Source organism: Gekko japonicus, unplaced genomic scaffold (genome assembly GCF_001447785.1).
Source record: "Gekko japonicus isolate JY-2015 unplaced genomic scaffold, Gekko_japonicus_V1.1 scaffold776, whole genome shotgun sequence".
Taxonomy (NCBI): domain Eukaryota; kingdom Metazoa; phylum Chordata; class Lepidosauria; order Squamata; family Gekkonidae; genus Gekko; species Gekko japonicus.
In genome coordinates, this window is record NW_015161428.1 from 464,673 (window position 1) to 478,085 (window position 13,413).

The following is a 13,413-nucleotide window of genomic DNA, read 5'->3' on the forward strand; positions in this document are numbered from 1 at the left end:
CTAGTATGTTGAATATAATTCATAACATTCCAGAATTGGTGGTGGTATATATTATGTGGTCTCTTTTTGTCATCTCCCCCTCCCATTTATTTTAACTCTCAGGTGAGTCCTGAGCAATGCTCTCTCTAAGCTGTGGAGTCTTGTGAGCAAAAATTCTACTTTGTGAGCTGCTGGCATTAAAGTTGTGAGTGAGCCATTTGGCTGCTGCATAAATCAGTTTGCTCTGGAGCCCTCCTCCCTGAGCAGAGACAAAAATGTGTGAGCCAGAGGCTGAAAAACTGTGAGCTAGCTCACACTATCTCAGCTTAGAGGGAACACTGGTCCTGAGGCCCATTTACAAAGACGCCACCTGACATAGAGTAATGGCATTGTTTAGTACCTGGGAGAATTTGATCCAAAAGCTAGAGGATGAGGGAATAATAATGACATTTGGGGAAATGGTAAAATTCCTAGCCGGGACAGAGACTATAGATGATGTGATTGTAAACCCACCTGTGTTACCTCAAAACCCTAAAGTTCCCCCCTCACAGGAGGGCTTTCACACTGGTTAGATGTAATGCCATGCCCTCCATGATCTTGGAAGGGAGCAGGGCTATTTTTGGGCAGGAACGGAGTTCCGGCTGGCTCCCAAGTTTGCCACACCCAGCAGGAACTCATTAGCATAATAGGCCACACCCAACAGCAGGAACTCATTAGGATTGGCTACATTAGGGGTGTGTGGCCGAACATGCAAAGGAGTTTCTGCTACAAAAAAAGGCCCTGGGTTTTGACAACAAAGAAGGTAAACAGAATAAGAAGCAAAAGGTGAGTGTGGCTGGATGAGCACACTTCTGGTAACATGGGTGTGTGGCCTAATATGCAAATGAGTTGTGCTGTCAGAGGTGTGGCCTAATATGCTAATGAGTTCCTGCTGTTGGGTGTGGCCTATTATGCTAATGAGTTCCTGCTGGGCTTTTTCTACAAAAAAAGCTCTGGAAGGGAGATATAAGAAGATTGCTTACTCAAAGGGGATTTGCCCTTGCTCCCTAGCAGAGGTAGAGATAATTGAACATGTTTTTCCCCCATTGCCCCCTCTATAAACAGATTCGAGATAAGACCATTTTCTCCCTTGTAGACAGTTCTGTGGTAGGGGAAGACAAGATTTGTTTAGATAAGTTACTAACAGATGAAATTTCAGTTGTCACTAAGCTAACTGCTAGATTTTGCACTCAGGCATTTAAAGTGCGCAGTAAATTTCAGTCTTGCTTTGAGCCTTGACTTAGTTTCCTTTAGGTGATCTATTATACAGCCCTTGCTCCTCTTAAATCTATCGGTTTAAATCTTAAAAATGGTCACTTATGATGCTATTTTATGTATTTTATTACAATCTGTCTGGAGTTCAGTTGTGATACCTGGTGATCCTCAGGCTCCACCTGGAGGTTGGCTGCCCTAGGCGTAGTGGTCAGTGCTTCAGAGCAGGGTCTGCTAGATCCAGGTTCTTGCTGTAGAGGCTGAGTGGGTGATTTTGGACTGGTCACAGACTTTGAGAAAGACTACTTTTCCTCCTGGGGACCAGTGTTCCCTCTAAGCTGAGTTAGGGTGAGCTAGCTCATAGATTTTTAGCCCCCGGCTCACATATTTTTGCCTTAGCTCAGGAAGGAGGGCTCCGGAGCAAACTGATTTATGCAGTAGCCAAATCGCTCGCTCCCAACTTGAATGCCGGTAAGCTCACAAAGTAGAATTTTTGCTTACAAGATTCCACAGCTTAGAGGGAACATTGCTGGGGACCCATTGTTGCCAATCTCCAAGTGAGGGCTGGAGATCACTCAGAATTAAAACTGCTCTCCAGATGGCAGAGATCAGTTCCACTAGAGAAAATGGTGGACTCTGTGGCCGTCAGGGCTTCAGAGCACGGGAAATGGTGGACTCTGGCTGACAGGGCTTCAGAGCACGGGAGAGGCTGCAGGTGTGTGTGTGGGGGGGAATGCAAAGCTGAAATCAGAGGGGCAGATATTGGCAGGTTGATGCTTGGCTGGGAAGGAGATAGGGTTGCCAACTCCAAGTTGGGAAATTCATGGAGATTTGGGGGGTGGAGCCTGGAGAAGGTGAAGTTTGAGGAGGGGTGGGACCTCAGAGAGGTACAATGCCATGGACTCCACCCTCCAAACCAGACATTTCCTCCTGAGTAACAATTGTTGCCAATCTCAAGGTGAGGGCTGTAGATCACTGAAAATTACAACTGCTCTTCAAGTAGCAGAGATCAGTTCCTCTGGCGAAAATGGTGGACTCTGTGTCATTATACCCTGGTGAGGTCGCTATGGCACATTGACGCTGAGTGCCCAAGGCCTTGGCACTCTCCAAGAGACTCTTTCTAGAGCTCGTGGTATTTATTTCCACAACGGGCCTTATTTCTAGTATAATATAAATCTATTTACTTGTAAAATCTTCTATTCCTGTATTTAAATTGGAGTTCTTAATCTGTATATTTTAATATCTGAATAATGTTTGTTTTTTAACTGGATCTGGTCATGGACCGTAATATAATAAATTACACATCAGTAAATCCACCTGTAAGTCCCTTGAGAGTCCCTTGGACTGCAAAAAGATCAAATCAGTCAATCCTAAAAGAAATCAACCCTGACTGTTCCCTGGAAGGCCAGATAATGAAACTGAAGCTCAACTACTTTGGCCACCAAATGAGAAGGGAGCACTCCCTGGAGAAGACCCTGATGCTGGGAAAGATTGAAGGTCAAAGAAGATGGGGACGGCAAAGGATGAGATGGTTAGACAGTGTCATCGATGCAACGAACATGAAATTGAGCCAACTTCAGAGGACGGCGGAAGACAGGAGGGCCTGGCGGGAGATGATCCATGGGGTCGCGAAGAGTCGGACTCGACTGTGCGACTGAACAACAACAAATCCACCTGTGCAAATTCCTCCTCCTCAAATGGTCACCGGTCTCTGCTCTTAGGCAGAAGAAACTCAAAAGGATGTCAGTCCCATTGGCAGTACACTTTTATGCAGGGCACCACCCCCCCTCCTTCAATTTGCCCATTCGGTCACATGTGGGACAATCTCTTTGTGATCTCCTTTGTTGTTTTTAAAATAAGAATTGGGCAGAATGATCAAACAAATCCCCCCCTCTCTATCTATCATCTATCTATCTATCTATCTATCTATCTATCTATCTATCTATCTATCATCTATCTATCATCTATCTATCTATCTATATTTTCGGCAGCTTCATATTCAACATCGTTGTTTGGTTTTTAATCGTTTCCGAGGGCAGTCGTGTCTGTCTACTTTAGAGCATTGAGATCTGAGTCAAGCAGCCCTTTAGAGACCAGCAAGACTTTCAGGGTCTTATGCTATATAAAATGATAAGTCAAAATTATATTTATATTTCAGTAATCAGAATCCAATTTATGTACATAAGAACATAAGAACATAAGAGACGCCAATGTTGGATCAGGCCAAAGGCCCATCCAGTCCAACACTCTGTGTCACACAGTGGCCAGAAATACCAGTGCCATCAGGAGGTCCAGCAGTGGGGCCAGGACATTAGAAGCCCTCCCACTGTTGACCCCCCCCCAAGCACCAAGAAGACAGAGCATCACTTGCCCCAGAGCCCCTAGCTATACCTTGTGGCTAATAGCCACTGATGGACCTCTGCTCCATATGCTTATCTAATTCCCTTTTGAAGCCGTCCATGCTTGTAGCACCCACCACTTCCTGTGGCAGTGAATTCCATGTGTTAATCACTCTTTGGGTGAAGAAGTACTTCCTTTTATCCGTTCTAACCCGACCGCTCTGCAGTTTCATGGAGTGCCCACGAGTTCTTGTATTGTGAGAAAGGGAGAAAAGTACCTCTTTCTTTACCTGCTCTTTCCCATGCATAATCTTATAAACCTCGATCATGTCACCCCTCAGTCGTCTTTTCTCCAAGCTAAAGAGCCCTAAGCGCTTTAACCTTTCCTCATAGGGAAAGTGTTCCAACCCTTTTATCATTCGAGTTGCCCTTTTCTGCACTTTTTCCAAAGCTATAATATCCTTTTTAAGGTGTGGTGCCCAGAACTGCACACAGTATTCCAAATGAGGTCTCACCATTGATTTATACAGGGGCATTATTATATTGGCTGATCTGTTTTCAATACCCTTCCTAATAATCCCCAGCATAGCATTGGCCTTCTTTATTGCAGTCACACACTGTCTCGACACTTTCAGTGAGTTATCCACTACAACTCCAAGATCTCTCTCTTGCTCAGTCTCTGCCAGTTCAGACCCCATCAATGTGTATTTATATTTAGGATTTTTGGCTCCAATGTGCATCACCTTGCACTTGGCCACATTGAACCCCATTTGCCATGTTGACGCCCACTCGCCCATCCTTGACAGATCCCCTTGGAGTGCCTCACAATCCTCACTGGTTTTCACCACCCTGAACAACTTTGTATCATCCGCAAATTTAGCCACTTCACTGCTTACTCCCATCTCCAAATCATTAATGAACAAGTTAAAAAGCAGTGGACCAAGTACTGATCCCTGCGGTACCCCACTGCTTACCACCCTCCACTGAGAAAATTGCCCACCTACACTCACTCTCTGTTTTCTATGAACTAGCCAGTTTTTGATCCATAAAAGGACTTGTCCTTCTATCCCATGATTTTTGAGCTTACTTAGGAGCCTTTGATGAGGAACTTTATCAAAAGCTTTCTGGAAGTCAAGGTAAATAATATCTATTGGATCCCCCTTGTCCACATGTTTGTTCACCCCCTCAAAGAACACTAACAGGTTAGTGAGACAAGATCTTCCCTTACAGAAACCGTGCTGAGTCTGCCTCAATAGGTTTTGTTCATCTATGTGCCTACTAATTCTTTCCTTAATAATGGTTTCCACCAATTTACCCGGTATCGACGTCAGACTGACTGGCCTGTAATTTCCCGGATCTCCTCTGGAACCCTTTTTAAAGATGGGAGTGACATTAGCTACCTTCCAATCCTCAGGAATGGAGGCAGATTTTAAGGAAAGATTACATATCTTTGTCAGGAGATCTACAAGTTCACATTTGAGTTCTTTCAGAACTCTCGGATGTATGCCATCTGGGCCTGGTGATTTTTCAGTTTTTAAGTTGTCTATCAGTTTTAGGACCTCCTCTCTCATCACCTCAATCTGACTCAGGTCTTCCAACACCCCTCCTGAAATCAGTGGTTCTGGAGTGGGCAAGCACTTCTCATCTTCCACAGTGAAGACGGAGGCAAAAAATGCATTTAGCTTCTCAGCCATTTCCCTATCATCCTTCAATACTCCTTTTACCCCTTGGTCGTCCAAGGGCCCCACTGCCTCCCTGGCTGGTTTCCTGTTTCTAATGTATTTGAAGAAAGTTTTATTGTTGGTTTTTACGTTTTTTGCTATATGCTCCTCATATTCCCTTTTTGCCTGCCTGACCTCAGACTTGCATTTTATTTGCCATAGCCTGTGTTCCGTTTTATCAGCCTCACTGTGACTAGCTTTCCACTGCTTAAAGGAATTCTTTTTACTTTTTACAGCCTCCATTACTCTGTTTGTTAACCATGCAGGCTTTTTCCTATACCTGTTTGTGCCTTTCCTAACCTGCGGAATATATATTTTTTGAGCTTCTAGGATCGTAGTTTTAAATAGATCCCAAGCTTCCCCAATTGTTTTGACCCTTTCTACTTTTCCTTTCAGTTTCCTCCCCACGTGTCCCCTCATATCAGAGAAATTACCCCTTTTAAAGTTAAAAATGGTTGTGTGAGTCTTTTTGGCCAATTCTCTATTTGTACAAATGATGAACTCAACAACATTATGATCACTGTTTCCAAGCGGTGCAATCACTTTTACATCTCTCACCAGGTCTTGAGTGTTACTTAGGACCAAATCAAGGATCGCCTCTCCCCTGGTAGGTTCCGTGACCATCTGCTCCATAGCACAGTCATTTAGAGTGTCTAGAAACTCAATCTCTTTTTCCCGACTAGAACACATATTGACCCAATCAATGTGTGGGTAGTTAAAATCACCTATTATTACACAGTGTTTTTGTCTAGTTGCTATCTTTAAGGCATTCATCATTTTATAATCCTCCTCTATCTTTTGATCTGGTGGGCGATAACAAACTCCCAGTGTTAAGTTTCCTTTTGGCCCCCCTATTTCAACCCATAGAACTTCCAGAAGCGAATCCAATTCACTTAGCCTCTCAATCTTTCTAGACTTTATACCCTCTCTGACATACAGAGCTACCCCACCTCCAACCCTTCCCCCCCTATCCTTCCGATATAATATATAACCGGGAATCACTGTGTCCCACTGATTTTCCTCATCCCACCAAGTTTCAGAAATACCCACAATGTCTATTTTTCCCTCCGACACCAAGCACTCCAACTCCCCGATTTTACCTCGGACACTTCTAGCATTTGTATAGAAACAGCTGTAATTTCCCTTACAAGTTAAGCCTGCATCCTTCCTCTTGCTATCTCGAGTCGTTGTCCGGCAGTCCATGTCACCAGCCATGGCCTCTGTGGACAATTTCAATCCACCTCCCTGTAGAAAAGCAACCGGTACCCCCTCACCTCTCTCAGATGAGCCAACCCAAACCAGAGACTTTTCATCTCCTGTCGGCTTTCCCCCAATATTCAGTTTAAAAGCTGCTCTGCCACCTTTTTGATTGTAAAGTTTCTGTACAACTCTGTATGAAACTCGTGTCTTATATTGAGTCCAATGACTCTGCTCCAGGGTCCAAGCAGGAGTCCTTCCAAACTCTTAAGGTTGCCAGCCTCCAGGTGGGGCCTGGGGATCTCCTGCTTTCACAGTTGATCTCCAGCTGACAGAGATCAGCTCCCCTGGAGAAAATGGCTGCTTTGAAGGGTGGACTCTATGGCATTGGACCATGCTGAGGCCCCTCCCCTCCCCACCCCCCACCCTCTCTTGGATCCTCCCCCAAAGTCTCCAGGTATTTTCCAACCCAGATCTGGCAACCCTACAAACTCTGCTCCTTCAGACCCTTCAGTTGTCAGGGATCGAACGGGGGGGGGGGGCCTTTGCAGCCAATACGTGCACTGTACCTTTATCTAGAACAGGCCCAAAAATGGCCAGGCTGTCTTCGATGGTGGTGCAATTCCAGCGCCGCCCCCGGAACTGGTGTTGGCACTCCTGGATGCCCAGCTTCACCCCCTCGGCCACGCTGGGCATGATCTCAATGTAGTTCCGGCAGAAGCGAAGTTGCTTGGGCACCAGGCCGGGGATGGAACCGCACAGGATGGGCTGTGACCCCAGCGAGGTGTACTGTTGGCCGAGCGCAAGGGACCTGCAAGGAGAGAGCAGAGATGTTGCACAGATGCAGGAGCCCGGGAGTTGCAACCCACATGCCTGGCTGTTGTTTGCACACAGTCACAGCAAAACACCTCCTCCAGTTAGCAGGTACCCTAAAGGCAAACCAGAAGAAACTCCATCAAAAGAAGAACTAATTTAAGAACTAATGGAAACAGCGGAAACGGACAAATTAACGTTACAATTACAAGAGAAAAAACGAAGACATCGTTGAGAAAAACTGGTCAAGGTTTTATAAACGGATTGAGGAATAGCTCAGAAGGTGTACAACATAACTTTTTATGCTATAAGCTAAACTAGTTAAACTAGTTTGGCTGCATGAAAGAATGATTCTACCTATGTAAAATTTAAGTAGTTATGAGTATATGCTCCATTTTTGTGGGTTTTTTGGTTGTGTGTTGTTTTCTTTTTGTATGTTTTCTTTTTCTTTTTGTAAAGTTTATCTATTTTCCGTTACAAAAAAGATGTAAATTCTCTTTATACATAACATTTTTTGGAGTGTACATTATGTATGTTTTCTGTTGTATGTGTGTCTTTCTATGCTGAAAATTAATAAATTAATAAAACTTCTTTTTTTAAAAAAAACACCAGATGTCCTAAAGGCATCTTCAGGCTTTCCACGCAGAGCTTATGCTCCGGTTTGGCTTCTTTAAGGCATTTTCCTTCTTCTTCTTATGCACACAGTATCATTTGCTGCCTGTTGCTCTCCTGTTCCCCCCCCTCCAAAGTTTTCTTCGGGTTTTTTTCCAGACCACCAAAAAAGTGGTCTGAGAAAGAGAACACAGGAAACACTCAAATGAGAAACCTGGAGAGCAGCAAAACCGCATGTCAGGGGAAACCGATGTAGTTTCGGAGCCAAGCTGGAGCTAGAGATGTGAAGGCCTGGAAAAAAAAATGGAAAAATTCGGGGGGGGACCATGGGTTTTTTCCCGTTTTTTCCCCTGAAGCCTTTTTTGTTGTTTTTTTCGGAAAAATTGAAAAAAGAATAGAAAACAAAATGGATGGAACGTTTTATTTTAACATGATGAATAAAATATTTTAAGACAAGGTGTTCAAATATTTTCCAAATCATTTCTAAAAAATATGTATGGTGTCAGATTGATCTAATTTCTGTGCACTGAGGACAAGCAAGTCCTAGGTTACCAACTGAACTCTCCAATGCAAGAAGAAGATGCATCTCTTCCTTTAGGAGGTGCTGTTGTCACAAGAAAAGAAAAAGGCTTCAGTTTTGTTTTTGCCTGTGGGTGGGTATTCTGTTTGTAATAACTGTTTGGATGCACTATATTTTTAATATGCTAGTTGTGATAATTTCATGCCAAGTAAAAATGTCCATAGTCATATTTTATGTTCCTAAAGTCACAGAATGACTTTCAATCTGGAAAAAGAAAAAAGAAGTGCTAATGTAGCGTTTTTTTTCAATTTTTCCAAAAATTACCGTTTCCCCCGGAAAAAAAATGGAAAAAAACCAGGTTTTTTCCCAAGCTTCAAAATTTCCAGAAATTTTACATTTCTAGCTGGAGCACAAGCCCGGTGTAGAAAAGCCCTTCACGTAACAAGGAATGTGGAGTTTGTGACCACAGGATGTGAGGATGACCTGTAGCTCAGAACTATTCCCCACACACCCCCTACACACACACCCCACACACAAAGAATTTGACTAAGTCAAGGCAGATGGGGTATTACAGAGAAGGAGAGCGAAATGGAGTCTCTGCCTCCAGAGCTCTTGTATGAAGGCAATAGCTGTAATGTATTCAAAGCTGCCTTGAATGCAATGTTGTGAAACATCTAACTAAACTGTAATGTTGAGCTTCGTCCTGGGCTAGGATCCAAATCCATCCAATAGAATTGTGAGCCCAGGAAGTAACAAGCCAATCACTTCATGCAAGCTCCCTGAGCGGGAACGAATGTGATTGGACCTTATCTTGGCAACCTCATAGGTTGATATTTGTACAGTGGGTGTGGCTACATTAACCGGGAATGTTTAAAAGCAGGACAGCTGCAATGTAAAGGCTGTTCTGGCTATCAGTTGTTGATCCGTGTTGGAGTTGTGTTCGAGTCGAAGAATAAAGTTGTGTTCTTGCTGAATCACTCTCCGACTCCTTTGTTAAGCGAGCGACTTAACAATAGCCCTCTCCTGTCAACTAGTACTCAGAGGTGGACTGATTCTGAACATATTGATTCCTACTACATATTTTTTGCTTTCATCTAACAAGTCATAAAAGAGCCCTGCTGGATCAGACCAGTGGTCCATCTAGTCCAGCACCCTGTCTCACACAGCTGGCCAGCCAGTTCCCTCTGAAGGTCCAGCAACAGGGCAGAGAGGCCGAGGCCTTAATCAGATCATAAGAAAAGCCCTGCTGGCTCAGACCAGTGGTCCATCTGGTCCAGCATCCTACCTCACACAGTAGCCAACTAGTTCCTCTTGAGGGCCAACAACAGGGCACAGAGGCTGAGATCTTCCCCTCATAAGAACACCAGAAGAGCCCTGCTGGAACAGACCAGTGAAGGTCCATCTAGTCCAGCATCCTGTCACACACAGCCAGCCAGCCAGTTCCCTCTGAAGGGCCAGCAACAGGGCAGAGAGGCCGAGGCCTTCCCCTGATGTTGCCTCCTGGTTCTGTGATTCAGAGGATTCGTGCCGCTGAATGTGGAGGTTCCCCTCAGCCACCATGGCTAGCAGCCACTGGTAGACCTCTCCTCCATGAATATGTCTAATCCCCTTTGAAAGCTGTCTATTCCTGTGGCCATTGCTACCTCCTCTGGCAGTGAATTCCACATTTTAGTCCCTCTCTGTGTCAAGTCGCATTTCCTTTTGTCTGCCCTGAACCTACTGCCCATCAGCCCTCGAGTTCTAGTCTTTTGGGAGAGTGGGGGGAAATGTCATGTTGATACTTCTGCTGTGCTTCACCTCTGGTTGGTTTCCAGATCTCTCTGAGTCAAATCCGATGGCACTGTCCTTCGGATGTCCCACTCTGCTGATTGTACAGACATATTCTATGTAATCTGCCTTGAGTCATAAGAACATAAGAGACGCCAATGTTGGATCAGGCCAAAGGCCCATCCAGTCCAACACTCTGTGTCACACAGTGGCCAGAAATACCAGTGCCATCAGGAGGTCCAGCAGTGGGGCCAGGACATTAGAAGCCCTCCCACTGTTGACCCCCCCCAAGCACCAAGAAGACAGAGCATCACTTGCCCCAGAGCCCCTAGCTATACCTTGTGGCTAATAGCCACTGATGGACCTCTGCTCCATATGCTTATCTAATTCCCTTTTGAAGCCGTCCATGCTTGTAGCACCCACCACTTCCTGTGGCAGTGAGTCCCAGTGAGAAAGTAAATTAAATTAAAATGCCAAAACTGACAGTGGGGAAAGATGGCCACGGGGCAGATGAAGACCGAATCTGTGACCCAATGCCATCTCCTGGAACGTACTGCTTTTAAACTCTTGCAGTATAAACCTTTGGCCCTGGTAGATAGACGCTCCGTGAGCAGAGATCCAGATGGGTAGCTGCATTGGTTGGTCTGCAGCAGTAGAAAAGAGCGAGAGTCCGGGAACACCTTGTGAAGAAATGCCATCTTGTGTGCGGGTTCAACTTTCTCTGGGCTGGATGGGAGGAGGCTATCAAACTTTAGGTAGGCCTTGGCCTAGCCTCCTCCTCATCCCCCCCCCCATCCCCAACCAGTAATCTGAGGGCAAGAAATCCATCAAGGTTACGAGGACGGGTCATTTAGTAGAAAAAGAGGTGCAGGAGCTAATTAGCATAACTTATTTGCATATGCCACACCCCCTGACATCACCGGAAGTGTGTCCGAAGGCAACACACACTGCTCAGAAGGCAACACACACTGTTTTGGCTTGCTAGCTATTGGTGGGGGGGACGCGCAGATGTGCCCTAGCAGAGGAGGGAGAGCTTGTACCTGAATAAACCTTAGCCTCAAAGGTGCCACTGAACTCTTTTGGATTGCTAGCTGGGGGGACGGGGGACATGCAGATCTGTGCAGGAAGGAAGGAGGGAGGGAGGGGAAAAAGAGAAGGAAAGAAGGAGAGAAAGAGAAGAAGAAGAGAAGAGATTGGATTTATACCCCGCCCTTCACTTGGAGTCTCAGAGTGGCTTACAAACTCCTTTCCCTTCCCCTCCCCACAACAAACACCCTGTGAGGTGGGTGGGGCTGAGAGAACTCTGACACAAACTGATCTTTTTCAAGGACAGCTGTGCCAGAGCTTGTGACTGACCCAAGGTCACATCAGCAGGTGCAGGTGGACGAGTGGGGAATCAAACCCGGTTCTTCCAGATTAGAGTCCGCACACTTAACCACTACACCAAACTGGAGGGAAAGAAAGAGAAGGAAAGAAGGAGGGAAAGAAGGGAAGAAAGAGAAGGAAAGAGGGAGGGAAAGAAAGAGAGAAGGGAAGAAGGAGGTTGTTAAAACCAAGAAAGAAAGAAAGAAAGAAAGAAAGGCTTCTTGCTCCTCGTGGCCTGGGGCTGCTGGGAGCAGGGGGTGGGGCTTGTTGCATGTGCCCACCCCCTGGGCTCCGCTCCTGTGCGCTCCTGCAGGAAATGACCCCTGTATGAGGAGGTCTGCCCCAGAATGCTGCAGGGGGGAGAGCCAGTTCCTGGACGAGAACTGTTATTTTATGGAGTTTGGGGGCAGGAAGCTGGTCGGCCAGTGGGTCGGTGGACGAGAGCTTGCAAGAGACAGAGGCCAGGTCGTCTTTCCTTGGAGTCCTGCATGGTTCCTTGCATGTCATGCTGAACTGATATTCAGCACCATAAGAAGCTGCTCTAATGGGAGAAGATATTTGTTTCTAGGGAATGGAAAGTGGTGAGTGTCTGCTTACTGGCTGGTCACTTATTCTGCACCAGGAGCTATCCAAGAGAAGGTGCTGAACCTGCATTCTCAGAGCCGAGCAGCCCACCTCGATTGACCCAGCTTGGCATATAATCTGATTTGTCCAGACCTTCTCTGTGTATGAATTTCATGCACAGGCTATAGTAACTAACACTGGAGTTCCCTAGCTCTCACAGTCCTAAGTCAAACAAGACATGGAAGAACAAAAGAAAGAAAGCAGACAAGGAAAAGGCATTTAAATATAACACTTTGCAGCAGAGAGAGCTTTTTTTTTTTTTACAATTAACAGTTGGGCTATAGAGATCAGGGGGAGCCTTAACTTGACTGATGTTCAGTAGTATAGAATTCCTCCCCCTCTGTTGACTACTGGTTAAAATCCATTAAAAAGCAAGCAATTGGATTCAAAAGTGTTGGCAGTTCCAAAATCCTCCACTCGCTTTTACTTAAATACAATGAAAACCTCATGAGGAACCATTTGAAAATCCATTGAATGCAAACACAGTCTCCCATTTCAGCCCCCGTCCATTCTTCAGATTTTTCACCTTCACTGCTTAAAGGCAAACTATACATCTGTCAAATATCGTCTTCTGTTTTTTCCCCAAGAAACAGAATGTAGAATCCTATCAGTAGTAGCAGTTGCTTGCAAGAACAATATGAGCTGTGTAGCATAGTGGGCGGAATCGTGTTTTTGCGGCAGACCAACCAGGACACCCATTCAGCCACAAAACTCCCAGTGTGGCTAGCTCAGGAAGGGATGGCTTCAGAGCAAAGTATTTTATGCACTAGCCAAATCGCTGGGTCACAACGCTAATGCCAGCAGCTCACAAAGTAGAACTTTTGCTCACAGGACTCCGCAGCTTAGAGGGAGCGTTGGTGATGGCTAACTCAACAAGGTTGCCAACCTGAAGGTGGCAGCTAAAGATCTCCAGGGACTAGAACTGATCTTCAGGCAACAGAGATCAGTTCACCTGGAGAAAACAGCTGTTTTGGGTAATGGACTCTGTGGAATTATACCCCACTGGAGTCCCTCCTCTCCCCAAACCCCGCCCTCCTCAGGCTCCACACCCAAAATCTCCAGGTATTTCCCAACCCAGAGCTGGTAACCCCATAAATCAGTCTCTTAATCTATTTCACAGGCTTTTTAAAATAACAACAACAACAACAACAACAATAATAACAACAACAACAACAATAACAATAACAATAATAATAACAATAATAACAATAACAATAACAATAAT

The 13,413-nt window shown here is 45.3% G+C and overlaps 1 protein-coding gene across 1 annotated transcript in view; it reads right to left on the reverse strand.

The window, feature by feature from the left end:
* The window catches only part of WNT3 (wingless-type MMTV integration site family member 3), a 67,091-nt gene that overhangs the window by 11,441 nt on the left and 42,237 nt on the right, over positions 1-13,413 (reverse strand). Inside the window, exon 2 of the mRNA XM_015428944.1 lies at positions 7,057-7,298. Within this exon, the coding sequence (XP_015284430.1) occupies positions 7,057-7,298 (242 nt within the window). The remainder of the gene's footprint in view (positions 1-7,056; positions 7,299-13,413) is intronic.